This window comes from Augochlora pura, chromosome 10 (assembly GCF_028453695.1).
Source record: "Augochlora pura isolate Apur16 chromosome 10, APUR_v2.2.1, whole genome shotgun sequence".
Taxonomy (NCBI): Eukaryota; Metazoa; Arthropoda; class Insecta; order Hymenoptera; family Halictidae; genus Augochlora; species Augochlora pura.
This window is the reverse complement of record NC_135781.1, coordinates 34,661,925-34,689,414: the sequence shown is the minus strand read 5'-3', so window position 1 is coordinate 34,689,414 and position 27,490 is coordinate 34,661,925. Positions and strand designations below refer to the sequence as shown.

Sequence of the window (27,490 nt, the reverse complement as noted above, 5' to 3'; positions counted from 1 at the left end):
ATCGCAGAGAAAAATTGACACGTTTTGCTGACTTTTATATACATTTTGGTAGACGCGCGTAAGTTCACTACTAAAATTACTAAACACGGATTTCGGAATACGCGGTGCAAAGTATCGTAAGGAGCTCAGAATATGAAAAAATTAATGTATATGTATACATATTCGTGTGTATAGTCTATGATATCGATGAATGTGATTTTTCAAAATCCGTGCGACTTTCAATATTTGCGAAGACTAGAATGGAACTGACTGATTTAGAGAATGAGTGGGAGAAAGAGAGAGATAGCGATGAAAAGAAATCTAGGTAGTGGAAAATGTGGTGCAAGTATTTTACTACAGTGACCTGGCAGATTCCGATATTGAATATTTTGCAATGACAACAGAATGAAAGAAAGAAAGAAAAACGAAACGTACGAACGACTTTTTCCAAGAGTGAACTGCAATTTTTTTTCTACGTCAAATCTTTTTATATTTGAGATTTTAAGAGATCATGAGCGACATAGGCAAAAGTAGATTGAAAATACCGGGACACGTACTATTCGCTATGTCTGTCTAGCAGTAAGTCAAGGGCGTTTTCTTTTTCCACAGTGATTATGTACATCCTGTAATTTTAAGTATTTATCACGACATGATAATTTATAATTGCATTTACGTTGTATACATGTACGAAGAAAAGAACCCTGTGGTTGCAACATTCGGTTCGGCTCGTAATTGTACACGATTCTCTTGTGCATCTATTGTGTATATTTACAAAAACTTATTTCCTAACAACGATCTTTGTTCCTTTTTTTCATTAATTTTCTTTATTTAGTATTTCGAGGATAAGAAAACTTGAATGTGTCCTACTATAGATCTTTCTAATTCGGAAACCGAAAGAGACAGACATATGAAAGGAATGATACAATTTTGTGGCATAGGAAAGACGTGTGTAAATATTCGTATGATATACATAACATGGTTATTATTAAACATACGTATATGTCATATAACGTGCATAGACATTTTTTAAAGAGAGGATTCGATTGCTCGTTTATATTTATAATTGGATCAAATTCAGTCGGTTACTTTAGACTAGACTATCACTATTCTGCGATATTCTACTATAATATCTGAGGACGGCTTTTCGAGCATCGTTTAGTGTCCAATTGATTTTGTTCCAACTATAAACACGGTGGGACAGTTTAACGTCCAGCGTACGATGCGCTGCCACAAACAGCTGAGAGAAGAATGGATACTTTTACATCAATATTTAGATAATGATTGAGAGACTGATTGATGTATTTCGTAGATAACTTTTATTTACAACTACTACAGATAAGCAAGGATATTGTACCATTTCTTGCGTATGTTAATGAAATTATAATAATAAGGAACGACGACTGCCGCAACAAATATATCTCGTTATAGCAATGATTATTATATTGTATGGTATAAATATTTGTACACACACGCATATATATATATATATATATATATATTACGTTAATGTAGATTCTACGCACCAATTCCAATGATTGTACAATAATCGTGGAAGTATTAGGATTGATCGATAATCCAACAGATTCAATGATATCCGGTGAGATGGTAGTTCCACTACTTTGAACGGAACATGCTACTATCAAGTTAACTACAACTTTGTAACAGAACGATACACACTTACGACTCGTATAAATCGAAGATAGATAATACTATCACCAATATTACATAGCGTATGAATAGAACTATTTCTAACCGATCGACTTTTTTATTTCAATTCGATTTCGTAGACTATATACACACATTGAATATATTGTCGAACCGTTTTTTATAAGAAAAAAAAGAGATAGATTAATTAACACACCAATTGCGACTCAATGGATTTACACTATATTGAGAATGAAAAGAAATAAAGGCAAAATGAATATATGTACATCTATATATACACACGTATAAAAGAAGTCTGTGAGATACCAAATTTTGATAGATAAATAAACGATAACGTGAATATATATATGTATATTATATGTATACATAGATCTATTTAGGGGATGCGCAATAATCTCTCTTTTTTTCGTCTTCTTCTTATTAAGGTACATTTCTTGTTTTACAATTTCTCAGTTTAAACAAATTTACAGAGACAAAGTCTACAATCATGTCGTTGCTGTTCTGCTGTGATGATTAGTCAGTATGACTGTCTGTGAAGGTACAGTTGATGAACGATTGTAATCGAGAATTCGCTATTGCGGGGATTCTCAGTTTTAATTCTTACTCGAAAGCATGGAAATCCCTAAGAGATTTATAAAAACTGTGTATGATTATGAAATTATTTAAATCATTGGCACGAAGCATTTTGCATTTAAATATTGATGATCTCCGGTACGTAATCGAGTAGGAAATAGTTTAACCCTCTATGTTTTTTTTTGTATGTAGATTGATAAGCAACGCTCGGTATCGCAAAGGTTCGAAGAATCTTCTCATGAAATGTCTAAAAGAAGAAAAGTAATGAAAGTGCAATTAAAAATGTTAAGATGATCGGAATGCATTTCCTTAAAAGAATTGATATAAATATACATTTGGAGGGTTGAATAAGAATACTGAATATTTTCGAGTGATTGCATTATAGTACTCGTTTTTAATCATGGACCGATGAAAGTGCAAAATGCTTACACAAAAAATTTATATATATATGTATGTACATAAATGCATATATGTATGTGCATAAATATAATAATCCCATAATGGACATTTTTTGTAAAAATTCCTTGTATCCTAAACTCAATTAATCGTAATAAAAGAAAAATCAGAAAATTATGGATAAACAAAATTATTGAAGGTAACGTTGTCAAAAGAACTCGGTATCAGGCAATTTGAGAAACCCTGCTCTACCGGATGAATAATTATATTTTTTAAGAGGATAATGACATGTGATTCTTCATTAATGAAAATTCAAATTAATATTGAAACCTGCTACCGATCGAAATAGTATCATTGAAGTGACGGACGTCGTTTTTGTACATACGCAATAACTAAGATAGGTGATACTTCATATTTTTTCTCTTCGGTCGTTACAGTAACGCAGCAATATTGCTACAGGTAAAATAAGATCTTAAATTTGCTACGCGTATTATTATACAGACCGCTCCGATATACAGTAATTTTTCTCACATTGTCCCACAGTTTTTAAGCAAAAGTGGACAATTTTAGAAAAAGAGATACGATTATTGGAACCACTTCCCGAGTTATCCATTTTTTCTTATAAGCTGAGGGGCGATTTGAAAGAAATTACTATATGTATATGCATACTGATCAATCCATTTGCCGCCCAATTAAGAATCAACTGAGCAACATGCACCCGGCATAGCATTCTTGTATGCTACTATATTTGGGATATTTCTTAATAATTAGATTTTGTAATTTATATCTTTACACGATTACACGTATTATACGTATAATTGTACATAAGAGTCTTTTATATCATATTGTATGTACAAAATAATATGTATGTACAAGCTGAGGTATGAATCGTTGGTGGTGCGAATCAAATGTAGGAGATGCTACGGCTCCAAGTAAGATGAAATGGTAAAAGAATCTCCTTCACCTCACCTGTACTACGATGTACTGCACATTCTGTATTATACATACATGTAGTCTTTTAAATACATACCTACAAATACATAGTCTTCTGGACAATGCATAGCGAATTAACATTTTTAAATATTGCGCCGTGATCAAACTGCGAAAAAGTATTATGTACTTATTCCAATTGTTAAACATTGATTAAAATATTATACATATACGAAATCGTTTGAGATATCACTCTTTACTTGTTCTGTTATTTATGAATTTTATTTGAAATATTCGTTACATAAAAGCAATTGAAAATAATGAGTTTTTATCATATACGATATGTAATCGATAGTGAAAATATACGTGTACGATTTTTTTTATAGCGAAACATCAATAAGTAAAAGACGTATAATTTTTAGCATTGCGCATGTGAACCGCTCTACCACGAGCCAAACAGTCATCCACTATTCAAACCGCAATTTCATGCAGTTTCCGATATCGGATGATATCAAAGAGAAACCGAATACTATTTGGTAGTCCTTATCCGTGATTTATAACGCTTAATGATTTTGTTGGTCGGTGATTTACTAAGTTACTACTGCAAATGCTACAACTCCCTTGCGCAGCTATCTGCCGAATGTCATCGAGCTGCGTTGATTCTGACGTAAATAAAGTATCATTCGCTAAAGGCGTGACGTTACTACGTTGCGATTTCAGCAGTGTCAACGGTCGTGCCATACCCTCCTTATGCGTCATTTCTTCTTATTCTTTAAAATAAAATTGAAGCTGAAGGGACGGTGCGCGGTATAGTGTTTCGAGACTTTAGCGTAACTGCAAATGAATCACAACAGGTGCTGTATTATGTAGACTTGGAGAAAAGTATTGTTTAATAGAAATTCTATCAAGTAGTAGAAGTCAGTGGAAATTACTTCATTATTTTAAAACTCCAGTGTGTCCATTCATGTGATAGAATCTGCTCAAAGTGGTGGAGAGGTGACCTCGCAAATGAGATTAGATGATTCTAATGGATTGCCAATGAAAATCCATTGACATCATCCAATCCCATTTGTGTTGGATACAGAATTCTCCCACTTCTTTCCTGGAAGAAAGTCGTATGACAATATCTGAGAGTTCTGGAGCAATTTGGAGTGAAAGAACAAAATAACTGGCTGGCGATTGTAGCGACACGCGAGCGAAATGATGCGGTTATGTGGATATTTATGTATGTATCCAGGCATGTATTCTATGCAGATTCATCATTTATACCTATAAGAAAACGTCGTTTATTTTGACATACGTAGTTCTATTAGCACTCATCGAACACGATAAGACTATACGAAGAACAATATAAAATGCATCAAGCAAGAGATAAGAAATCGTTATCATAGCAATCACATCATTGCATGAAAGTATACGAACATTTTAAGTGCGACTGAGTCAACGAGTCAATTAACATTGACGGTATTGTCCGGTGCATGAATTCTTTCACACACAACATGCTAAAAAACGCGGCTAAACTTTGAACTAAAATTTTTGATTTTATTTTTGTATAATACCGTAGATTTTCAGAAGAATTCCCCAAACGTGTAAGTTTTGAAGTTAAAAATTTATTGGTTTAAAAGTTATACATGTGCAAAAGTTGACGAAGTTTAAACGTTTCTAACGGATAAGGTCGCCGCCATATTGGTAGGTACTTGTCAGGCGTCGTCCAATGAGCGGAGCCGCTAGATGGCAACATCAGTACGTGGGAGCAGCTATCTTAGAGAGGTAATTCGAATTTCCAAGTATGTACCACACATACGTATGTATGAATACTTCGTTTATGAGTAGATGGTATCGAAAAGCTTGTAGAGATTTATCCTCCGTCACCTGATATCTAATGTATCTACTAGATTATGAACTACACCTAAAAGTGAGGTCACATTTATGCTATTTTCTAGTGGACGGCCAGTACATCTCTTTTAGTTGATGCGAAAGTAGAGAACAGGAAATATGTATCGTACAACGATGTAATAATTAATTTTTGTATTTTCATTCAAATACAGAACACTGTATGTATTGATTCGTGTTAGGTTTTCTTTTTTGAGTTTAGATGCTGTCGTCTCAAGTCACGCAATGCCATCAGTAGAACAAGTGATGTTACGGAATTTGCTTGGAATGTGTATCGAATGATGGATGAGGAGGGGAGGGACGGAATTTGCCGGCTAGTGGTGAGATTAAATAATATTAATGAATAGCTACATAAATCTGTTTACAATGGTGAGGTCTCCGATCCACCGCTAGGACATTCCAAGCAGGCTCCATAGCAAGTCGTTAAGGAGGAGTGTAACAGTGGCTAAAGGGTCTCCCCTATTTCTTTTCGCGCTAAGAAGTGGAAACACTGTGTAACAATACCAACTGCTAACGATACGAAAGTAAAGTTTTTTCTAAAATAGTGTTTTGCATATCATGTATCACTATTTACAGATAGACTTTAACGATGATTAAATACATTCGACCACGACTGGTGACATTCGATGTCACTGGTACGCTGCTGATGACGCAACTGAAGTATTACGCCGAAATTGGACGTCAACATGGCCTACTGATCGATCAACGGAAATTGGCGCGAAGTTTCAAAAGTAGCTTTCACAGGCTCAGTATAGAGCATCCTATATATGGTAAACATACAGGCATTGGATGGCAAAATTGGTGGCGGAGGGTTGTACACGATGTTTTTAAGGATCAACATAATTATATTTCGGATACCACTTTGGACAAGGTGACATTGGCAGTGCAAGCATTTTTCACTATTTGAAATAATTCTATAATTAATGTTGCTCTCATTATTTACAAAAAGAGTTAAACAATAATACGTAAGATGTTTGAAATTTTTTTATTGTAAACGAAATTGCGAGAGTAGGGTTTAAAAAAGAACGGAACAATATCGCGTTAGCCCATTTGGTTCGAGCTGGTGTAACTATCGCTGACCCTGTTTATCATTGTGACCCTTAGGTTGCTGGTATTCTGATAAAGTCCTATGGCACGAGTTTATGCTGGCACAAGTATCCAGGAACGATCGAGATACTCGAATATCTGCAGAGAAAGGGACTAATCATAGGGGTGATATCAAATTTTGATGAGAGATTGGAAGCGATACTTCTGGACACTAAGATACGTTCTTACTTTTCATTTGTTTTAACGTCCTACGATTTCGGCGTGCAGAAACCGGACACTCCAATTTTTGATGAGGCGCTGAAGTTAACAAGAAAGCATCATAATATCAACATTGCTTCTCAGGAAGCGATACATATCGGCGACTCCGTAATCTACGATTATATAGGCGCAAAGAATGCCAATTGGAATGCAATTCTGATTAAGCACGATAATGACGATACGATTGAAAAAGCGGTTCCTAAAGAGGATATCTGTACAAATCTTCAAGAACTGCAGCAGCTTCTCTCGACGCGTCTTAGTAACGAAATTAATTATAATACGTATGAGAAATGATTTTTTTAACCCTTTGCATTGGCGGCACCACCAAAAGTTATTGTATCACAAGATGCAGTAACTTGTATAAAATGAAAATACAATAAGTCAGAAAAATTATTTGAATATAGTAACTATATTCAAAATAGCTTCGAGTATAAAGGGTTAAAAAATATCTGTCATTAATTGCGAGACACATAGAGAAATATTAATTTTGAACCATATTGATAAGTACTGATTAAAAAGTTTAATTGTGCGATTGGATCGAATAGTTAAAACTTTATAAGTCTAACAATACCATAGTCGTAATGCAATAGTAAGAAAATAGATGAAAATAGATGCGTAAATTTTTATAATTTTTATATAATACAGCATAAACTCTCAATTATGTTTGAGTTGGGTCGATTATTATAATTTGTCTAATTGTTGTTAACCTAATCAAGAAATTGTGAACGCGTTGGCGGCATTATGATATCGCTTCACATTTCCGGGTAAAAAGATAACTGTCCTAACGTACCTTAAAAGTATATATTTAAATATTACATATTAATTATTAATGTATATCCTATCAATTTCAACTCAGAAATATTTAAAACTGATTTTTTAACCGTAACTACAGGAACGCTTGTTTTTTCTAATAATGTTTGTGGTCTCAAAAATATTTAATTTAACAAAACAAGTAAAGACAAGTAAAACTAAGGGTACATGTTCAATGTAATTAAACGATATTCGCGTAAAATCGTTCAATGGGAAAGATGTAAGAAAAAATCATCCTTTCTTGATTACATAATCTCTTACTTCCGCTCCAACAAGATATAAATTGTTGTTCACATATGCTACAAAAACGATATATAATTGTTACATTTTCTTTGCGAAAATGTGAAACTCTCGATTTCTTCATCGAACGTAAACCTACCTCCGAAACAGATTTACTTCTACACGAAGAATATTGTTTCAGTATAAGTGATGGTTTAGTTTGTAAAATAATATACTATATGTGGAATTATAAGAAAATAAAACTCATAGATTTCAAAATAATTTTGTTTGATTATTACGTACAAGTAAACAGTTATACAGTATATACATTATTTATACAATAATTTTAGATATATTTCTTATTTAATTGTATTTAATGTTGCGAGCACGATAACAAATAATAATAATAATAATAAATATTGCTAATACATAGCAATAACAATGTATGAAATGTAATTGTAGCATTGCCATCACTATGGTCTCCCAGCTTGCTCTTTGCCTGCACTTTCTACCACGAGTGGCGTGTTATGTATGTACCACCACAAACTTCTGGCATTGGGCACTCGACTTCCCCACAGTCTACAGCCTTCCTACACAGTCTCCGTCCCCAGCTTTGCTCACCGACTCACCACGACTACGACTTCTCTCGTTCAGTTTCTCAGTGAACTGTCGCGTGGAGAGAGCCTTTCTTCGGAGTTCCTAATTTTCTGTCAGTCGGAGAGGTTAGAAGAAAAATTTCTCCATTCGCTTTAAAGAATTCATAAGACTTGGTACGAGCTCCGTTCATTTATAAATTAGTGAACAATTTAGAGTCGGTTAGTGTTTGGTCCGCATGTGATTGTGAACTATTGGCAGATATCACCTTTCGCTTCGTGCGAGGCGCGAGAATTTTTATAGCTTGAATTTTTTCGCTCGTTTCCATTTATAGTCGTGAATGCAACAATGTCTACTCGTAACTGCAGTCGTCTTACGAATAGAATATTTCATTGAACCACGTTCAAATGATTTGTGTTTTCATATATCTGTTTCGAGGAAGTTGTGCCTGCTCGTATATGTGTTTCGCGCGATTTGATATTGCCAACAAAAAGAACTTTAAATAATTGTTAAAATTTGCAAAATTATATCGGAGCTTAGATTTACTTAGCAGTTTAAACACCGACTAGATTTGATTTCAAATTATACATATATCGTTTGAATCACTGACAGTTGTTATCCAATTTGTAGTTACATTTTTTCTTAGGTTCTTTTTTTAAATTATATTCTACGTAAAAGTCGGTATTGTTGCAATTTGTCATTATGAAAAATTCTAACGTCATCATTTGTTGTACATTAGACAGATAAGACGGGGAGAACGGCTCGCGGAATGTGGTCTTGCTAATACAAACAAAAACGATTGCCGCGGTTCCCATTGTTGCCGATGGACCCACTCAACAAAAAGTGGTCACCCTGACGTTTAAAAAAGAATCGGGAAAAGTGAGAGTTCCAACTGGACTGCTGACTTCTTTACGGAAAGTGGATTAAAATTCAAAGATAGTGCGATCGTTTAACCAATTTCAAATATGACGCGAGGAAGACACAAGAAAATGTTGATAGTACTTGCAATCTCTATGGTGGTAGTACTCGCGGAACCCGATCCTGCTGAAGAATACAGTCGATTTGCTTATAACAGAGACGAAGATAAGTGCTACGATGACAATGGAAGGCCACAGGTCGGTGCCTTCGCTGCTCTTTATTATTTCATGTATCTTTTAGTCATTCGGCTCTAAATAATTATTCATAGCATATTGAATTTTGGGGTACGATAAAAGTATTTTTTTGTACGTAGTATTCGATGGACTTCGCAAAGAATTTAACAAAATATTTTTTCTCCATTTCAAGTAATTATAATGTGGTAACATTAACATAGATATATAAATATAAATCAGAAGTGACTCGTGTTTATTTTTAGTCAATGAAATTTCGATTTTTTTTATAGAGTATTACATACAACATTAGGTTATCAAAGTACGGTTCGAAGTTACATCAACGTTCAGTGATAGTAATGGAAAGATAAAAGTAGACGAACGTACCACGCGTAAAAATTAAAAAACATTTGAAGCAGACATTTGTTTTTAAATTGATATAAATACATATTATTGTTACTCTAAAGAAATAACGTAGTAAAAATATTTAGTAATTGCCGTAAATCGTTAACACAACTATATGTTAAAATAAAAAGAGAGAAGGAAGTTTAAAATTCATAATTAAGTCTCTAAGCAGCATACATTCTTTTTATGAACTTCCAAAATCATTTTCTAAATTTAGTCTAGAAAATGTGGAGTACTATACAGCTTCAAGATGCGCACAAAAGCCCTAGTAGCGATTTCCTTGTAGAAATCATTCTCGGAATCGTTCGGAGGAAAACTACCTGCTATTAGCCGAACACAATGCATGGACGTTCTATACGTGAATGGTCCATAGGAATACTACCCTTCCCAGCTCTTTCTCTTTCTCAAATATTTAACGTTTTTATTCGAACGTTTATTATCTAAGTTTTTGTATGTTTATTAAATCGAAGTGAAGGTTTTCCGTATTAATATAGAAAATTTAATTTATTTATTTCTTGTATTAACATAGAAAATATATAAATTGGAAATATATAATCCAAATGAATAAAATGGAATATTATTCTAGCAGCGCACTTAGAAGAAAGTATAAAACAAGAGGATGAATCGTAAGAACTAAGAAATGATTTTTAATGTTTCACATTGCAGAGGTGCATACCACCTTTTGAGAATGCAGCGTTTAACGTACCCATGGAAGCAACGAATATGTGCGGCCAAGAAAGGCCAACTGAATTTTGCAAACAGACTGGCGAACCCAGGAAATCATGCGAGATATGTCAGTACGGCGACCACCCGCCTTTATTTCTCACCGATCACGATAATAATGATAATGCAACCTGGTGGCAGTCAGAGACGATGTTCGAAGGCATCGAATATCCGAATCAAGTGAATCTTACGCTTCATCTGGGTACGATTTTAAAGAGATCGTTATTTCTATCAACTATTAACAACTGAAAAATTATCGTAATTACGTCCACTGTAATCGGATGTCGCAGTTCGATTTTGATTAGAGTTTACCATATTAATACCTCGCGGAATTAGATAAACTTAGCGAATCTCCTAACTATATGTATGTAGATAGAGAAAGAGTTCATTCATCGGTATCCGTGATGAACTTTTAACACGTCCTCAATGTTTGTCGCCCTCTTTCTCTCGGCACCATCTTTTTCCAGTTTACTTTCTTATCTATCAGGATGCGTGCGCGATGAGATAATTCTCGGAACTCGAACGATGAAGAAACATAGGCTCGAGTCATGGGATTCGAGCGTGAATATTTGATTTTTCGACAGTAGTCTTCTTTGCTGGAAATATCATTCTCGTTTTGGGAGGAGGGTAACTAAATAATCAAATTTTAAAGGAGGATGGATGGTGCCTTTCGAGTAGATAGCACAGCGGAAGTTACTGTTGGAAGAACTCTAATTTGTTAGGTGATAATCTTCCGAGTTACAATATTTCTCAACCATATATGACTTCGCAAGCACTGATTTCAATTCTATATCGTCGTGTAACTATTTATTTTATACCAATTAATTTATGTGACAAATGGAAGACATTCCAAAGGAGTACAACTTCTTTTTCAAGTAGTTATTTTTCAAAACGGAAACCGTACAGCATCTTTGTCTGTGCGCCATATGTTCGTTTACGAAAGAATCAGCAACCTGCATCCCGCTGGCTTTACAGTGGAGTATTGCAATGGCGTAGAACTTATTATTTGATTTATTTTGGCACCAACGAATTCTTCATAATTTTTTGAAACTTTATTATCGCATCCACTCATTCGCGATAATAAAGTGTAATTACTGTAGACTGATTTTAACAATTTTAGTTTTGAATTAATTGATTTTCAATTAATATTAGATAATATTTTTATCTACATTCGAATAATCTTCAGACTTCCGAATGATTGTAGTGGCGTAAAACTTAGGTTTTCGGACTTTCTTACATGAAGTAAAATTAGAACGAACTTTCTTAATAATATCTGTACTTGTCAAGATATTAATAAATAATTATGATTGTAGGGAAAACTTTCGACATAACTTATGTCCGTGTGCTGTTCGAGTCGCCACGTCCAGAGAGCTGGGGCATTTACAAAAGAAGAAACGAAGACTCGTCGTGGGAGCCTTATCAGTATTACTCCGCGACTTGCAGAGACAATTATGGTTTACCTGATTCAAAAGAAACTATTAGGGGTGACGACACGAGGGTGCTTTGCACCTCGGAATATTCGGACATATCTCCCTTAACAAAGGGCACGGTTGCGTTCTCTACCTTAGAGGGCCGACCTTCCGCTTATAACTTCGAAACGAACGCGGCTTTGCAGGTATACATATACTGAACAATGAAAGCAACTAGTTTTAAATTCCTTAAATAGTTGTTGAGCCGATTACCGTGGTGTTACCAATTGCTGCGCCTTTGGTTTGTTTTCGGACATAATATATAGACAAGATAAAGGAATTAAACAATTGTCTGTTCGCTATGTATAAAGTTAATTATGCCCGAAAATAAACTAAAGACACAGCAATTGGTCAACCCACATAAGTAATCTGCGAATCTGTGTTCAAATTTTTTAGGGAACAATTAGGAATTTCTTTTTCCTTTAACGAATTTTCCTTTTTAATACTGTTCTGTATTTCTTCTACTTAGTTGTGCTATAAATTTATGGAATCTGCAGTTCACTGATAATTAACTAATCGTTTCATATACTTTGGCTCTATAAGCCAAAATTTTAAGTTAATTTGTATTAAAAAATTTGATGTCAATACCGAACGTTGCTTGCGTTTTAAGGAATGGGTTCAAGCAGTAGATCTAAGAATTACTTTGGATAGACAGAACACGTTCGGCGACGAAGTATTTGGTGATGATAACGTGTTGAAGTCGTACTATTATGCTATCGCCGACGTTGCTGTTGGAGCTCGTTGCGCTTGTAATGGTCACGCTGGAGAATGTGTAAACAGTACCAGCGAGGATGGAAGAACTCGCAGAGTGTGTAGGTAAGATGTAAACGTCATTAAACTAATATATATATAGAACACGAAAAATGTGGTGAATGAAGTAAAATGCTTTTTCAAATCCATTATACACTACAGTATATGCAATTGATAAAAGAAGTAGACATGGTACTGATTTCCCTGAAACAACTTCCACCTTGTAATCGTAATTTTTACACTGTTTCGAAATGTATGTGTGCCTTCTATACAGATGCGAGCACAATACTGCGGGACCAGATTGCAACGAATGCTCACCATTTTATAACGACGCGCCTTGGGGACGTGCTACTACTACAGATGCTCACGAATGCAAACGTGAGTACTTCATTTTTATTTTTTTCACAGTAGAATCTTTTTCATTTTTTTTATATCGAAATGAAACAGAAACAAACATTCCAGAGACTTTTTGTGCAGTTCCATTATGATACTTCAGTGAATAAGCTGTTAAAATTTGTATAAATATATCAACCATGCGTATATTTCTGAAAAATGGGCTAAGGAGATTTGGCACAAATTATATGAAATTCTATTTTGAAAGAGAGAGGAGTGTTCCTAAATGGAACATGATGCACATTTTGTAAGTTCAATGGGAATCTAACATTGTTTATCTGATCCTATACTGCACCGCCAATATGCTATATTTTTATAATTAATAGTTTAAATGAATATGCAACAATTTCCTTTGTTTTCAATTACAAAAAAGAGAGCAGTAACTGTAATGTGTTGCGAATTCGCCGAGAACTGAGAGAGAATATCATTGGTATTCTGGTCAGTGTGTAGCTGTTTTGACGAATCTCTGCTCTACTCTTGTTGAGTCGCTCTTTAGAAAGAACGATTTTGACTCTTCAATATATCTCACATAATCAGAAACCTGAAGTATCTTATGGCTTTCTGTGCTACGAGTTCTCCAGTGATGCTACATATTATTTCGTTCGGCTGCGTGTACGACTTATGCTGAACATTTATATATTTATTTAGTACATCAAAAAGATACGTATTAGTACATTTTAGATAATAAGTAATGTGAATTTGTTTAATTGATATATGTGCGATAATTAATAATTATATACATATAATGCAGTGTAATCCATCTTTGGTGAAAACGGTAAATAGCGCAAGTGAGGTGTTGAGCAAAAATGAATCGGCACGGAACGTATTAGTCATTTCGATTTATCTCCTCCGACTTGGTGTTAATACAGCTTTGTCGAACTTTGACGATAGCACATTACATCTGGAAAAACTAACTATGCATACGATAAATAATAATCAGATGTGGTATTCAATATTGCTTAAAAAACTACTTATTGCGGTTTCAAGAAATGCGTCATTATTTTTTATACCGTATAAAAAGCGCTTTAAATAAAATTTGCTGCTTTCACCAGTCAATGAAGCGGTCCGTGGGTGAAAAAATCATGGATCAATAAAAAAATCGTGGATCTGGTATTATTATCATGAATTTTTAAGGTATTCAACGATAATATTGTTAGTTGGACGATAAAACGTTTCTTCGTCATTATAAGCATCGTTTTCTCGGGCAGCCAAAGACAGTTTGCGTTCACGATCATGCTGGCATTACCTAACCAGCTTTACCTTTTACGTTCATTGCTTGTTCTGAAGTGGGGATTGTTGGCATTGCAGGAGCACACAATACAGCTTTTCTGTAGCTCGTGAGCTCAATGCTCGCGTACCGTGTTGCGAGTCACCATTTATTTAATCCTTTGATTATTTATTTATATATTTATTTATTTATTTCATCAGTTGTGCAATCATTCGTACAGTAGATCTGGATTGTGATTCCGTGACGACGAGAACCATGTTGTAACCATCATGTAAACATTCAGTATAAACTACGAACCACGTCGGACGCGCTTAAATATTTCAAACCCGTGGTCTTGTTAACCAATGTGATAAGAAATAATGAATAAAAATTCATATAGAACTTGTGGATAATCGAAGTGAGACAGATTCTCCGGTTACTGTGAAGATCTAACATGGTTCTTCTATTGAAAGTTGCAGCGATCGTGTCTTTAGTATTCTCGAGCATAACGATCTCTCTATCTTCGAGATGGGACGGCATTCTGCCGTGGTACTCTGAGTCTAGTAAATATCTAGATGATGTTATTTATAGACTGCAGTCTTTTATGCATTTAGAAATTGTACAGAAACGTCGGTGCAATAAAAAGAAATCTATAGTACTTTTATCTTATTTTTAAGTAATGCGCATGGATATTTATATAATGGTCTGCAGCATACTTATTAGTATAGTGAAATGACTTTTTATTCGATACGTAGTAGATTTTGCTTTTCATTTGTCATTTAATTAAGTTTTTAATTTGATTATTTTTCTAGCTTGCAACTGTAATGGATATTCGGAGAGATGTTACTTTGATAAAGAGCTGTATAAGCTCACCGGCCACGGTGGTCATTGCCAGGATTGCCGAGCAAATCGTGACGGCGCAAATTGCGAGCGTTGCCGAGAAAACTTTTATCAACATCCTGAAGGAGATTACTGCGTTCCCTGTAACTGTAACGAAACTGGTAACATTCCAACAATATCGTTTATTTTTTAGTAAAAAGTCGACTAATAATGTTTGACAAATTATTATGCACCTGCAAGTTTAATCTTTAGGCAATTTTTACTTATCAGTCTATAAAAGTCTTATGAACAAAAATATCAATGAAATGTGATTTCAGGATCTAGAAGCTTGCAATGCAACAGCGAAGGAAAGTGTCAATGTAAGCCGGGTGTCACAGGAAACAAATGCGAACGGTGCGCTGCTAATTTCTATAACTTCGGTTCATCTGGCTGTACTTCGTGCGAATGCGACGAAGCCGGTTCTTTAGCAAATGTACCGAGCTGCGACTCTGTTAGCGGAACTTGTACATGCAAAGAGAACGTTGAAGGAAAACGTTGTCGAATGTTAGTACAAATCATAAAACCAAAGTTTGAACGATGCAGTAGACTCTGATATTAATCATATTCTGTAATTTTGAACAGATGTCGACCAGGATTCTTTAATCTTGCGCTAGACAACGAATTTGGCTGCACGCCGTGCTTCTGTTACGGACATTCTTCAGTATGCAAACCGGCAACTGGTTATTCTAAAACTGTTATCGAAAGCATGTTTGTTAGAGGAGCCGAACGATGGACAGCTACCGTTGCTGGAAACAATATACCTCTCAACTACGATCCTGTGACTCAAACGATATCTGCCACCGCGTTAGATCGGGACAACGTCTACTTCCTCGCACCCGACAGATTTCTTGGTGATCAACGAGCATCTTATAATCAAGATTTAGCGTTTACTCTAAGAATTGGAGAAGCTGGACCTGCCCCAACGGCTCGGGATATAATACTAGAAGGAGGAAACGGTGAACAAATCACGCAACCGATCTTTGGACAGAACAATCGCGTGCCTAGTGGAACGCCGCAAGAATACCGTTTCAAGCTTCACGAACATCCCAAGTACGGTTGGGAACCACGTTTGTCTTCTCGAGCCTTCATGTCTATTTTATCGAACTTGAAGGCTATAAAAATTCGCGGAACCTATACTCATCAAGGCAGAGGGTTTTTGGACGATGTTAAATTGGAAACCGCTCACAGAGGAGCTGCGGGCGAATTTGTCGATTGGGTAGAGCATTGTCAATGCCCCCATGGTTACGTAGGACAATTTTGTGAATCCTGTGCACCTGGATTCCATCACGATCCGCCTAATGGCGGTCCCTTCGCACTCTGTGTACCTTGTAACTGTAATGGCCACGCGGATATTTGCGAAGCTGAAACTGGTCAGTGCATCTGTCAGCATAATACCGCAGGTAGTAACTGTGAATTGTGTAGACGAGGATATTATGGCCATCCATTGAAGGGTACACCCAACGATTGCAAACCCTGTCCTTGCCCCGACAACGGTCCGTGTATATTGCTCGGCAACAACCCAGATCCTATTTGTTCCGAGTGTCCATCCGGTAGAACAGGTAAAAGACAGTGTTTAGAAAATTCTAGTAAAAATTCTTGATTAATGATCGTTGTTTTTCGGCTATAGGACCTAGATGTGAAACATGTTCGGATGGATACTTTGGAAGTCCTGAAAGAGGTATAGCCTGCCGACCTTGCGACTGTAATAATAATATCGATTTGAACGCTGTTCGAAACTGTAATCAAGAAACTGGGGAGTGTTTAAAATGTGTTAACAACACAGCTGGCTTCCATTGCGAAGAATGTCTGCCAGGTATCAATGGATAAGTTGTTTAAGCTTTCCAAGAATTTTATAAAATTTCGTGCAATCGAAATGTAATCTGAATAACATTTCTCACTAGGATATTATGGGGATGCTCTTTCCGATCGTAGAGAGGATGGATGCAGGCTATGTCAGTGTTATCCTCCTGGTACGGTGGTACTGGACGATGGCAGAATAGCTCCTTGCGAACAATTAGCAGGACAATGTAAATGTAAGCCGCATGTTGTCGGCCGAAATTGCGACAAATGCGAAGAAGGATATTATCACATATTAAGTGGCGAAGTATGTACAATTTCATGCTATTATTTTGAATTGATCTCGTTCAGAATTGGACAAACTTCATTCGATTGACAACTAACGAATAAGAATAAAATTTATATTTGTTACTTACGAATTCCAGGGTTGTGCGCCTTGCAATTGTGATCCAGAAGGTTCTTACAATCATACATGTAATGCTATCACCGGCCAATGCGAATGCAAACCTGGTGTTACCGGTCAACATTGCGATGCTTGCCTTCCTTACCAATACGGTTTTAGCAGAGAAGGTTGCAAGCCTTGTGATTGTGACCGCATCGGATCTCAAGATTTACAATGCGACGTTAATGGACAATGTCAGGTAAGGCTGATTGATATTAACGCCCGTCAACCAACCTCAAGAAGTGCATCATATGATTATTCTACTATTTTCTCATTCTAGTGCCTCACAAATGTGGAAGGAAGACGTTGTGATCGTTGCAAGGAAAACAAACATAACAGACAAAATGGTTGCGTAGACTGCCCAGATTGTTATAATCTTGTTCAAGATGCTGTTGACAGTCACAGGGAACGTGTAGCCGAATTGGAAAATACGCTTCGGAAAATCAACAGCAGTCCAACTGTCATAAAAGATAGCGACTTTGAAAAGGAATTGTCAACGATCCAAGACAGAGTGAAAAATCTCTTGACGATCGCGAAACAAGGATCTGGCAGTATGTATGGTTCAAATAATTTCATTTCGTCCAAATTACGATATTACAAATCTAAATGTTACAGGTGAAAATAAAACCTTGGTAGAACAATTGGACGAATTACGTGATCAGTTAAACGAAATTGATGATATTTCTCAGACAGTTGATTTAACTGCTACCGAAGTACAGAAGACTACTTCTAAAGGATTGACCAGTATCGAAGAAGCGGAAAAAGTGCTTGATAAGATTCATGCTGTGTTAACTGTAAATACGATTTTCTCGTGACTTTTGAAACAACATCTTATTTGTAAATGTTACAAATTGTATTTTAAATATTAGGCGGCAGAAGATTATTTAGCCATGAATGGGACAACTGCTTTAATGGAGGCGAAATCCCGTGCAGAACAAGTTGGCCAACAGAACAAACAGATGACAGCTATTGCGCAAGAAGCGCGTGGATTAGCCGACTTGTACGCAACGAGTTGCTTTACACAATTATTTTATAATTTTAATAAGTTGATGCCTAGTTATTTTATATAAATTTGTTTACTTGTGGATACTAAATACAAACGTAATTTGTTTTTAGAAATGTCAACGAAGCCATGAAGATTCATAATTTGGCAGAACAAGCACGAAATACAACTATGGAAGCTTATAATCTTGCGAAGAAAGCAATATCAAAATATTCTAACCTAACGTATGTTACTAAATTTAGAGCTAATTGGAAGGTAAAACATCTCTTGAAAGGTATTTTACGTTTTCAGCGAGGATATTCGAGGATTAGAAAGCAAATTAGATTTATTAGAACATCGTATGAACGAAGTGAAAAACTTGACTAGCATAGCGGCTAAGAAATCATCTGTTGTTTCACAAGAAGCATTAGATTTGTCGATTTTAGATTTGTCACTTCCCACGGTTGATATCAAACAATTACGAAGTCAGGTTGAAGATGTAAATACGGAGGTGAGTTTTCAGTTCATGATGGACGGTACACGCGTTGTGAAGTATCTATGTTTCAACAGTGAAGTATCTTTTATAGGGATTGCGATTAAAAGAACAAGCTCAATTGTTGTTGGATAGTCATGAAGAACTCATAAAAGAGATGGTAGATAAACTAAAAAAAAGCGAGGATTTGATAGAAACAGCACAGGATCAGCAAGCAGCTACTGCTGAACTTTTGGCAGAAGTAGACGAAGCTAATGAGAAGGCAAACGATGCTGTGAAACGCGGCGATCAAACTTTAAAGGAAGCTCAAGAAACATTAAAGAAATTAGGAGGTTTTTTGTCATTTGATTACTTTTATTTTAGTGACAATCGAATAATGGAACCTTTTTAGTTTAATAATGAAACCTTATTTTTTAGCATTTGATGCCGAAGTACAGGGTGAACGTATTAAAGCACAGGATGCCTTGAAAGATATTCATAACATCGAAGCACTAATTATGGACGCCACCCGACAAGTAGAGCGAGCAGAGAAAATATTACGTGGATCCGAAGATAGTGCTAAATATACTCGTGAAACAGCTCAAAAGGCGCAGGTATATTAATTATCTATTCGGAAAGTAATCAAATATGCTTCATTTCGCATGAAATTAAAACATTCTTTCTAATAGACGTATGCAGAGGAAGCTAGCGCAAATGCAAACGTTAGTAGAACCGAAGCGAATGAAATTAAAATTGAAGCGGTTCGTGTAGGAAACGAGGCTGAGAAACTACATCTTAGAGTCGATACTACAGATTCCATGATGAGAAAGTACGAGAAACAAATTAGTCAAGACTCAAACATCACAACAGAGGTAAGATATCATAAATATCTATATATTTGCGTGTTACAGTTACCTAATTCATATGATTTTATCTATCTACGTGATACACTTAATTAGCTTTTATAATTTTATATTTAACAATAATAAAGACTTCATTGTATTTTATATACCTCAGGCAAATCATAAAGTTGGACAAGCGAAAATCAATGTAACATTAGCATCGCAGCAAGTAGACAAAGCTCTAGCCGACGTAGCAGCAATTATAAAAGAACTCGAAGTCTTGCCAGAAATAGGTTGGTTAATATTCGATTACTGTACTATCTACTTCTAAAGAGAAATTTATATAATACTCTACTACGAATTTAGATGATGCTGATTTGAACCGTTTAGAAGAACGTCTAATAGCAGCTGAAAAGGAAATTGCAGCTGCAAATTTAGATGAAAGAATTCGTTCATTAACAGATGCTAAAAATTTACAGACACAATGGGTAAATAATTACAAAGAGGAAGTTGAAAGATTAGGTATGGAAGTTGAAAATATCAGCGTTATAAGAAAACTTTTGCCTACCGATTGTAACAAACGCTTACGATTGGAACCATAAGTAGTAATATTACGTACTATATACCGAAAATTGCGATCATTTCATTTTAAATTTCATATCGCAACATGTGCCTTACATGCATTTATAATTACATTACCTAACGTTTAGAATTAAATTTAAAATCAAGTAAGACATTCTTATATGAAAAGGTTATTGTACATTACCATAATGTACTTAAAATTAACAAAGCGTAATTTTATTTAAATTACGAATTGATAATTGAACTTTTTAAGGTATAGTATGGTATACTAGTGAATCTTTAGCCAAGCCGGATTTTACTTCATTTACATGTAGACTATTTTATTTAACGACTCGTATAGAACTGTTTTTTTTTTCAATTTTTCTCGAAGACTAATTTTTAAACTCGTTCACGTACGAGCAAATGCAATAACGAACTCTATGCCAAAGATTTTATATAGCAAATTGTTTCCTCTTTTATATAGAACTTAAACAGCTTTCTCTGCTGTTAATTACCAGATCATTTGTATTATTCAGTCTTTTATAAAATACTTTTATAATACACGTTTTGTACGTTTGTGCAAATATGTATATAGTACTTGTCTAGGATCATCCTATTTTAATTGCCATGTCTTTTGCGATTATTCTCTCTTATCTTCTAGTGCAGTATCTACAATTTTTCTAAGGAAAAGTCAAGTGTTTTATTATTCGGTGCAGTTGATTGAATGTAGTACATTGCAATACTTATTTATATGATTTTAAAATCGATAGAAACAATATTCATTTAAAGACCAATAACAAACATCTTTATGATCAAAAGGAGAACGATAGAAGATCGAATGTATTTTGCAATATATATCACCGTGAAACTTTTATGTACAAGATATTCTAATAAAACACTGTTACTCCAATATGTAATAAATTTGTTTTATGCTTATTGTAGATTTAATAAGACTTCTATTAAGCGTATAACAGGAAGCATAGGTTGTTATAAATACGTGTATTTATGCTTATCATAGAAATATAAAAATTATCATATTTATTTTCCTTGCAATGATACAAAAGTATTATCTTTACACTTAAAGGATATACTATGGCATTTTAAATATATATATATTGTACTCTACATTAAATTTCTGTATAAACGTACAGAAAAATTAACATGAAGAAATTGTTACGAATTAAGACAGATCTACATGTGGCAGAAAATAATTTAGTGGCTTTATCTTCGGTGCTGATATGTGAGTGGCACAACAAGACGATTATCTTTACTTTTATAGTACTCGTTAAAATCTAATCGTACACTTAATAATTGCAAAGAAACGTCTTCAGCAGATGCAAGCATTATGAGAAATTTCTTCACTCTGTCCTGTAATAGACATAGAAAGTATTATTTTATGATTTCTAGCTGTTGTTAAAGAATTTTAACAATAACTGCAAACTTTTTCATAGAATAAATATTAAATAAATTTAAAAAATTTTCATTAAAATATTTACCTGATAGGTTCTTGAAAGTAATCTAAGCTGAATAAGAAGTGTGTTAAGATACTTTAAAAAGGTAGTTTGACGCTTAGTCATTTCTACATCAGTGTGGTCTGCTTTATCTGGTCGAATTGATGCTGCATTATTAGACTGCAACGTGCTGGTTTCATTTAATCTCGCCTCGTATTCACGTGTAGCAACTTTCAGAAATGTTTCTTCAAGATTCTGCAAATCCAAAATTGGTCCATATACCGAACGTAGGTGATCCATCAGCTCCTGATAAAGAATATTTTTATATCGGTTATGTGTTTATATGTGCTCATAATATTTAGTGGAATGATAAATACAATAATTTAGTTTTAATATTTTTTAATACATTTCGTTAACTCCATCTCAAAAGCGGGAGCATTTTCATATCGCAGTAATTGTACAACAGAGCTGTATCGTGTCTGAGCTTTTAAATAAAATTTTATTACACTTCACCTAATGAAATCTTTATTCTCAATTTGAGAATAAAGTACACTGAAATACAAAATTTCCTAGCCACCAACTTTTGTTTTCGTTTCCTCTCTTTTAATTGCAAGTTTTTATGCACATAGGAATCATTTGCTGAAATTATACAATGGAAACTACACTGTTATCTTCTATATTGTTTGTTATAGAAAAAGAGGCGTCATGTTAGATCCTACTAGGTTTAAAGATATTATTACTAAGGACATATTACAGGTATCAACACAAAGCCCGCAATATTTTATATGTGAAAAAAAGTACTATTCAGGATAATGCAATTTCTAAGTCAGAAATAATGTTCTTAATGTTCTTTGTTTTTTTTTGTAAGATTTGTCAAGTGTTTTTTCTGTTTACCTAGACCCTGTCAATTTTGGTGCGCCGTCCCCACGAACTGTTGCACTTGTGCTGCTACCCTTACGTTCATCCACTTGGAAAACCAGACAGATCAAACAATTGTGTCTAATGGATACCTGTTTACAACCATTTAGTCACATAAAAGTGGATTATTTCTCTTATAAAATTTCATAATTTCACGTATAAAATTTCGTTTACCTCGTGACGATATCTGTAATATGGTCTAAGATATCCTTCTTTAAAAAAAAAAAATTGATCCCAAATTTGTTACTCTCATAACTAATACAATTTTGACATTATGGAGGAACTACACATTAATTTTCAGACGGTGCATCATGTTCAACAAACCTATGCAATTTCACAAAAATCATGTGATACAACAAATGGTGGATATACCAAAATCTCTTTGCCTAGTAAAGTTCGTTTGATGAAAGTCTATAATCACGTTCTATAGCACATACATTACGAGTTTTTTTTTTGAAATTGAGTCGATCACGCAGTTATTAAACAATTTGATATGATAAACGATTAATTAATTTTAATACTTACTTGAGATTTTTCATCGAGGAAAGTACCACGTCTTATTGTATCGATAAAATAGGTGTGTGCAGTAATTATGTCATCTAATGAGACTGCTTGACCAAGCTGTTTTACAAATGCATCCCAAGAACATTCGATTACCTGGAAAGATCATTTTATTAATATTTTCTCTTTAATAGCATCAACTGAAGTATAAAATCAGCGTTGTAGCTTTTAATTTTACAGACTTACTTCAAATAAGAAGAAATACTGCATCTGATGAACTAAGTGAACCATACTACTTGTAATTAAATGTATGTGAGTTTGAATTGTCAATACTTCCGGCATCTTGCGAAACATTTTTGCTGAAGTTATTTGACGTTTCCAAATTGCGCACAAAATAGATTCCATCCGTTTTGCTCTCCACAATGCAAAAAATATGGTCTGATACACTTCTCTATATGGCTCTAGAATCTAAATATTAATAAACAGGTTACAAAACTATTTTTTATACTTTGTATTTTATATGATACAAGAAAGAAGAAAGTTGATAACATCGTACCGTTCCAATAGGTCCGGCAACATTATAATCAAGAATAAAAACATCCCAGCCGGTTTCGTTTTCCGATGGCGCTAATAATCTTACATCGAGTCTTCCATGTAAATCCAAGTCATCCATTTTCGCACTCGTCGCTCTTATTCCAGTTTCCAAAATGGAAGATATATTGTGTGGATATAAGGAGCTTGCAGGTTTATCTAATTCCAATCTAAAAATTGAAAGAAGCTAATGCATATATTTTCGTTTATAAGAGTAAATTAAAGTGTCGCGCAAATGAAGGAAACATCATGAAAAGAATGTAGATTCGGTATAGGTTCATAATAGCGGCGAGAGATAAATATTCGTACTTACTCCAACAAGTGCATAAGATGTTGAATAAAATGTCCTTGACCTAACAGAAGATATCCTTTAATAGCATGCAAATGATCCATAAAGTGGTACTGCTTTGTCAGTACTTCAACTACTCTTGTTGATGTTGCTTTATAAGCTGTGTCCATCATATTTTGTAATCGACCATCAGGATCCATATCAAAAAGATCATCAACTAGAAAGTACATAGATATCATAAAAATAAAATATAAAATAATTCCTCCTATATTATGTAAGTTATTGCGGGTATTTACCTTTGTATTCTTCAGTAAAATTTTTAAACATATTTGTGTGCTTTCCTTCCCAAGGTGTAACATCTTTACATACTTCGCGTAAAAAGTTAATACTCTTGCCTGTGCCTAGAATCTTCTTAGCTTGTGTTTTTGTAATAAAAGATGGAAGCATACTATTACGAACTTGATATTTTTCATGCCACATTCTCTCTCCAGTGATATCAGCGCAAGTTTCAATAAAAAATTCCCTATATGGATCATCTAATTCACCATCAGCAATCCACTTTATCAACATGTTGTATAAAGGATCGCAAACACTTTCCAAGATATCTTTGACCAACTTCTTAACATCCGCATCTCCATAATTACTGAATTCATATACTGCAGAAGCAAGAGCACCACCTTTCTGACCTTGACAAGCTCTAACCATGCTAGCCAACCATTTTAACGTTTCCAAAGGTTCATATGCCCAAAGGTGTAAATGCGACAATGTAACTTTATATAATCCTAATTGTAAATGTGCCCTGTAATGTGTTGAAACAAATAATAATAGTATTGTTAATAATAACACTTAATAATCGATTACTTATAATATCTTGTTATAAGAAAATTGAAATCTTTGAAATTTAATAAACACCTATTTACTTCCTCTTGTATAGTAGCTATAAATCTGTAGTAATCGGATAGTTTAGAATACAATGCTGCAACAAAACTATCTGCCACTTGTCCACTCGAAGCAGCTGATATTCTCTCTAAACCCTTTTGTATTATATTGTGTAAATGTCCAAGTTCACTTAATCTCAGTGTAGACTGTTTCCTGGGTCTATCAATGTTTAGCATAGGGTCTATTTGAAAACCATAATTTGAATCCAACTTTAATATTTTTCCTTCAATGCCTTGGAAAGAATATATGAGGTCCTGAACTAGTACATCTTCCGAAATATATTCTTCGCCAAGTATTCTGTTAGATCTTGTTAGGAAATCCCTTGTACTTCTATCTGCACTGTTCACAGATACAATTTGCGGTGGCATCTGCAAGTCTGGTGTTGTTGTAGCTAAATATAAAATCATGATATGTAATATAGTAAGTACATAAGATTAAATATACCATCATGTAAGTGTATGATAAAACACATTTATATAGAAATGTGTACACAATAGTATTTCCGAATAAATACAGATTAGACAAAAAATTTTAATTTTGGAAAGGTGTTTGATATAGGAAAACATTTAATATTAATTACCACTAGAAGATACCGACGTTATGCCAAGTTTCAAGTCAGGAGCTGAGAAAATTCTTTTCTTTTGGTAATCGCCGGCTTCGCACATATTTATCAAGAATACGAGAATTTGTGTCCTATTTTTTAATGGCTAAAAAATAAAATCACAAACATAAATTAATATTTAAAACATACATTAACATCATACTAATGCTTTTATTGAAATATTGATCTACATTCCTGCATATTTATCTACATCTATAGTTTGTAAAAAAATTCCAATAAATGATAAATATTAAACATGAAAATTCATGTTTAATAAAAAAATGAAACAAATGGGTCATGAACAAATGCTTCAACAGATTCTGTTTCAATAGCATGTATACTCGTATATATACATACTTTTAAATTACAGAAAATTGAATAAAAATGTATTATGTAAAATGTGTAGCATACCCCATCCTTTAACTCATAAAATAATTTGTCAAACTGTACTGCATCAGAATGTGACAACTTCTCTTTTATGTGACATGCTATCATAACTTCGTCTTCTTGTAGTGTTTCTATTCCTTGTGATGATGATAATACTTCGATTGCAAAACGCATCCATTTTCTGATTACTTCTATAACCAATATGTGAAATAATATACTAAAGATAAATAAATAGTGGAGAAATATGACAGTAACAAATAATAACTTAAAGTGTGATTATCTTTAAAAATGATTTACTTAATATTAATAAAAAGGTGTCCACTGTGATAGAAAGAAACAACTGTCATATAAAAATAGACAGTAAAAAGAATATTGAGATTAAAGTAGATATAAACAGAATACTATAAACAGCAGAATATACCATCTCATTAAATTTTTGATACTCATAAAAAATGTTTATTTCTGTTAATATCTAAAATATTCGTTTAGATATCACTTGACAGTTTAGTTTAAAGTTGAATCTTTTCACTTTATTCAGAAGAAAAGTTGCATGTTAATGTTTATGGAATTTCCGGCACAAAAATGATGAACAATTTAATGCAACAGTGGTCTTTTATAATATTTAGTTTATTTTTAGAACTTTTTCTAGGATTTCACTTTTACTGTAAATGTGAATATGCAATTTTACCTATTTTTTTATCTCCACAAAGAGAAAGTATCAATTTTTGGACTAAATCGCCTATAATTTCTGCTTCTGACACGTTCATATTTTAACTTCTCTGACACAATACATAAATATTTAAGTATTCATAAGAGAAAAGTATAACGTATTAATACTGATTGTTATTAACTTTTGTTGTACGTCGTACCCATGGATGACCATAAACCTAAACTAAACTAAATGAACCTGAAGGGATGCTTGTTCCTATATACCCTATGTTAGGGTTGATAGAGGAGAAGTCTGTGCTGGGGGAAGCAACTGGTATTGCCACCTCGTAGTAATATTGCGTACTTCTCTTTGGGGGACCACAACATTCAGGATCTGTACTGAAATTACACATGCCAATCAACTATGATGATTCTTGTATGCAGAAACAAATATACCTTCCATCATATATGAATTATGTGACCGATTTCGTTATTTGAACTTTCCTTACCAACAGAGTATCGCGTCGCGTACTACAGGTAACCAACTGAACGGATACCCGACGAGAGCGCGGGAGGGCGGCACACATAACTTTACAGCTTATAATATTAGGGAGGAAGAAAAACGTATTGGCAATACAATAATGTATTTACACACGTTCCCACTATGTACTGTATATCTATCTACTGTAGGAAAAGAACGAGATACGATGAAGCAAAACAGAACGATACCCATCAAATTCTAATACTTTAATAAAACATACAGAATTAATGTTTGTATCTCAAAGAAACTT

General features: G+C 34.2%; 3 protein-coding genes and 1 long non-coding RNA gene across 27 annotated transcripts; 2 read left to right on the top strand and 2 right to left on the bottom strand.

Moving 5' to 3' along the window:
* Positions 1–1,248: 1,248 nt before the first annotated feature.
* Positions 1,249–4,602, bottom strand: LOC144476341 (uncharacterized). The gene is made up of 2 exons (XR_013495003.1): positions 4,476–4,602; positions 1,249–4,377 (listed from the first exon to the last, which is right to left on the bottom strand). It is a non-coding gene; the product is annotated as an uncharacterized LOC144476341 (long non-coding RNA).
* LOC144476339 (rhythmically expressed gene 2 protein) lies at positions 4,279–8,070 on the top strand. Of its 19 annotated transcripts, none has more exons than XM_078193119.1 (7): positions 4,282–4,768; positions 5,108–5,132; positions 5,237–5,313; positions 5,487–5,555; positions 5,639–5,930; positions 6,013–6,307; positions 6,541–8,070. In XM_078193119.1, the coding sequence occupies exons 6-7, from the start codon at positions 6,026–6,028 to the stop codon at positions 7,033–7,035; spliced, it is 777 nt and encodes a 258-aa protein (XP_078049245.1). In that variant the 5' UTR covers positions 4,282–4,768; positions 5,108–5,132; positions 5,237–5,313; positions 5,487–5,555; positions 5,639–5,930; positions 6,013–6,025; the 3' UTR covers positions 7,036–8,070. The 19 variants fall into 19 exon arrangements, with proteins under 19 accessions (XP_078049249.1, XP_078049248.1, XP_078049251.1 ...); XM_078193116.1 differs by having other exon boundaries at positions 5,218–5,313; XM_078193120.1 differs by lacking the exon at positions 5,108–5,132.
* A 254-nt stretch (positions 8,071–8,324) lies between these two features.
* Lanb2 (laminin subunit gamma-1) lies at positions 8,325–21,287 on the top strand. 3 transcript variants are annotated; one of them, XM_078193095.1, is made up of 22 exons: positions 8,325–8,492; positions 9,104–9,479; positions 10,524–10,782; positions 11,894–12,195; positions 12,660–12,865; positions 13,074–13,177; positions 15,212–15,400; positions 15,557–15,782; positions 15,861–16,837; positions 16,906–17,091; positions 17,180–17,382; positions 17,501–17,716; positions 17,798–18,068; positions 18,133–18,311; positions 18,387–18,517; positions 18,634–18,744; positions 18,812–19,010; positions 19,087–19,324; positions 19,410–19,585; positions 19,661–19,843; positions 19,989–20,106; positions 20,180–21,287. In XM_078193095.1, the coding sequence occupies exons 2-22, from the start codon at positions 9,330–9,332 to the stop codon at positions 20,413–20,415; spliced, it is 4,860 nt and encodes a 1,619-aa protein (XP_078049221.1). In that variant the 5' UTR covers positions 8,325–8,492; positions 9,104–9,329; the 3' UTR covers positions 20,416–21,287. The 3 variants fall into 3 exon arrangements, with proteins under 3 accessions (XP_078049221.1, XP_078049222.1, XP_078049223.1); XM_078193096.1 differs by having other exon boundaries at positions 8,325–8,540; XM_078193097.1 differs by lacking the exons at positions 8,325–8,492; positions 9,104–9,479; positions 10,524–10,782; ... (1 more) ...; positions 12,660–12,865; positions 13,074–13,177 and adding an exon at positions 14,481–14,962 and having other exon boundaries at positions 20,180–21,283.
* Positions 21,288–21,437: 150 nt separating this feature from the next.
* On the bottom strand, positions 21,438–26,986 carry Grip91 (gamma-tubulin complex component 3). Of its 4 annotated transcripts, XR_013495001.1 has the most exons (12): positions 26,740–26,986; positions 26,076–26,242; positions 25,644–25,770; positions 25,037–25,454; positions 24,421–24,923; positions 24,149–24,341; positions 23,801–24,005; positions 23,491–23,712; positions 23,269–23,400; positions 22,918–22,955; positions 22,720–22,835; positions 22,002–22,131 (listed from the first exon to the last, which is right to left on the bottom strand). XR_013495001.1 is itself a non-coding variant. In XM_078193098.1 (11 exons), exons 1-11 carry the CDS (start codon positions 26,816–26,818, stop codon positions 21,596–21,598), a joined length of 2,454 nt encoding a protein of 817 aa, XP_078049224.1. In that variant the 5' UTR covers positions 26,819–26,984; the 3' UTR covers positions 21,438–21,595. The 4 variants fall into 4 exon arrangements, 3 of the variants coding, with proteins under 3 accessions (XP_078049224.1, XP_078049225.1, XP_078049226.1); XM_078193098.1 differs by lacking the exons at positions 22,720–22,835; positions 22,918–22,955 and adding an exon at positions 21,438–21,742 and having other exon boundaries at positions 21,871–22,131; positions 26,740–26,984; XM_078193099.1 differs by lacking the exon at positions 22,918–22,955.
* Positions 26,987–27,490: the final 504 nt, after the last annotated feature.

What these genes read in the sequence shown, in the direction of transcription:
- Grip91 (XM_078193098.1), bottom strand. Translation starts at nt 26,818, where the DNA reads ATGAACGTGTCAGAAGCAGAAATTATAGGCGATTTAGTCCAAAAATTG. An exon ending in TTTATGAGTTAAAGGATGGG is followed by an intron (nt 25,771 to 26,075) that starts GTATGCTACACA and finishes TTTATTTTTTAG; the next exon opens with CCATTAAAAAATAGGACACA. An exon ending in TTGCCGGACCTATTGGAACG is followed by an intron (nt 23,713 to 23,800) that starts GTACGATGTTAT and finishes ATTAATATTTAG; the next exon opens with ATTCTAGAGCCATATAGAGA.
- LOC144476339 (XM_078193123.1), top strand. Translation starts at nt 6,026, where the DNA reads ATGATTAAATACATTCGACCACGACTGGTGACATTCGATGTCACTGGT. An exon ending in CGGATACCACTTTGGACAAG is followed by an intron (nt 6,308 to 6,540) that starts GTGACATTGGCA and finishes TGTGACCCTTAG; the next exon opens with GTTGCTGGTATTCTGATAAA.
- Lanb2 (XM_078193095.1), top strand. Translation starts at nt 9,330, where the DNA reads ATGACGCGAGGAAGACACAAGAAAATGTTGATAGTACTTGCAATCTCT. An exon ending in AACATTAAAGAAATTAGGAG is followed by an intron (nt 19,325 to 19,409) that starts GTTTTTTGTCAT and finishes CTTATTTTTTAG; the next exon opens with CATTTGATGCCGAAGTACAG. An exon ending in AAACAGCTCAAAAGGCGCAG is followed by an intron (nt 19,586 to 19,660) that starts GTATATTAATTA and finishes TCTTTCTAATAG; the next exon opens with ACGTATGCAGAGGAAGCTAG.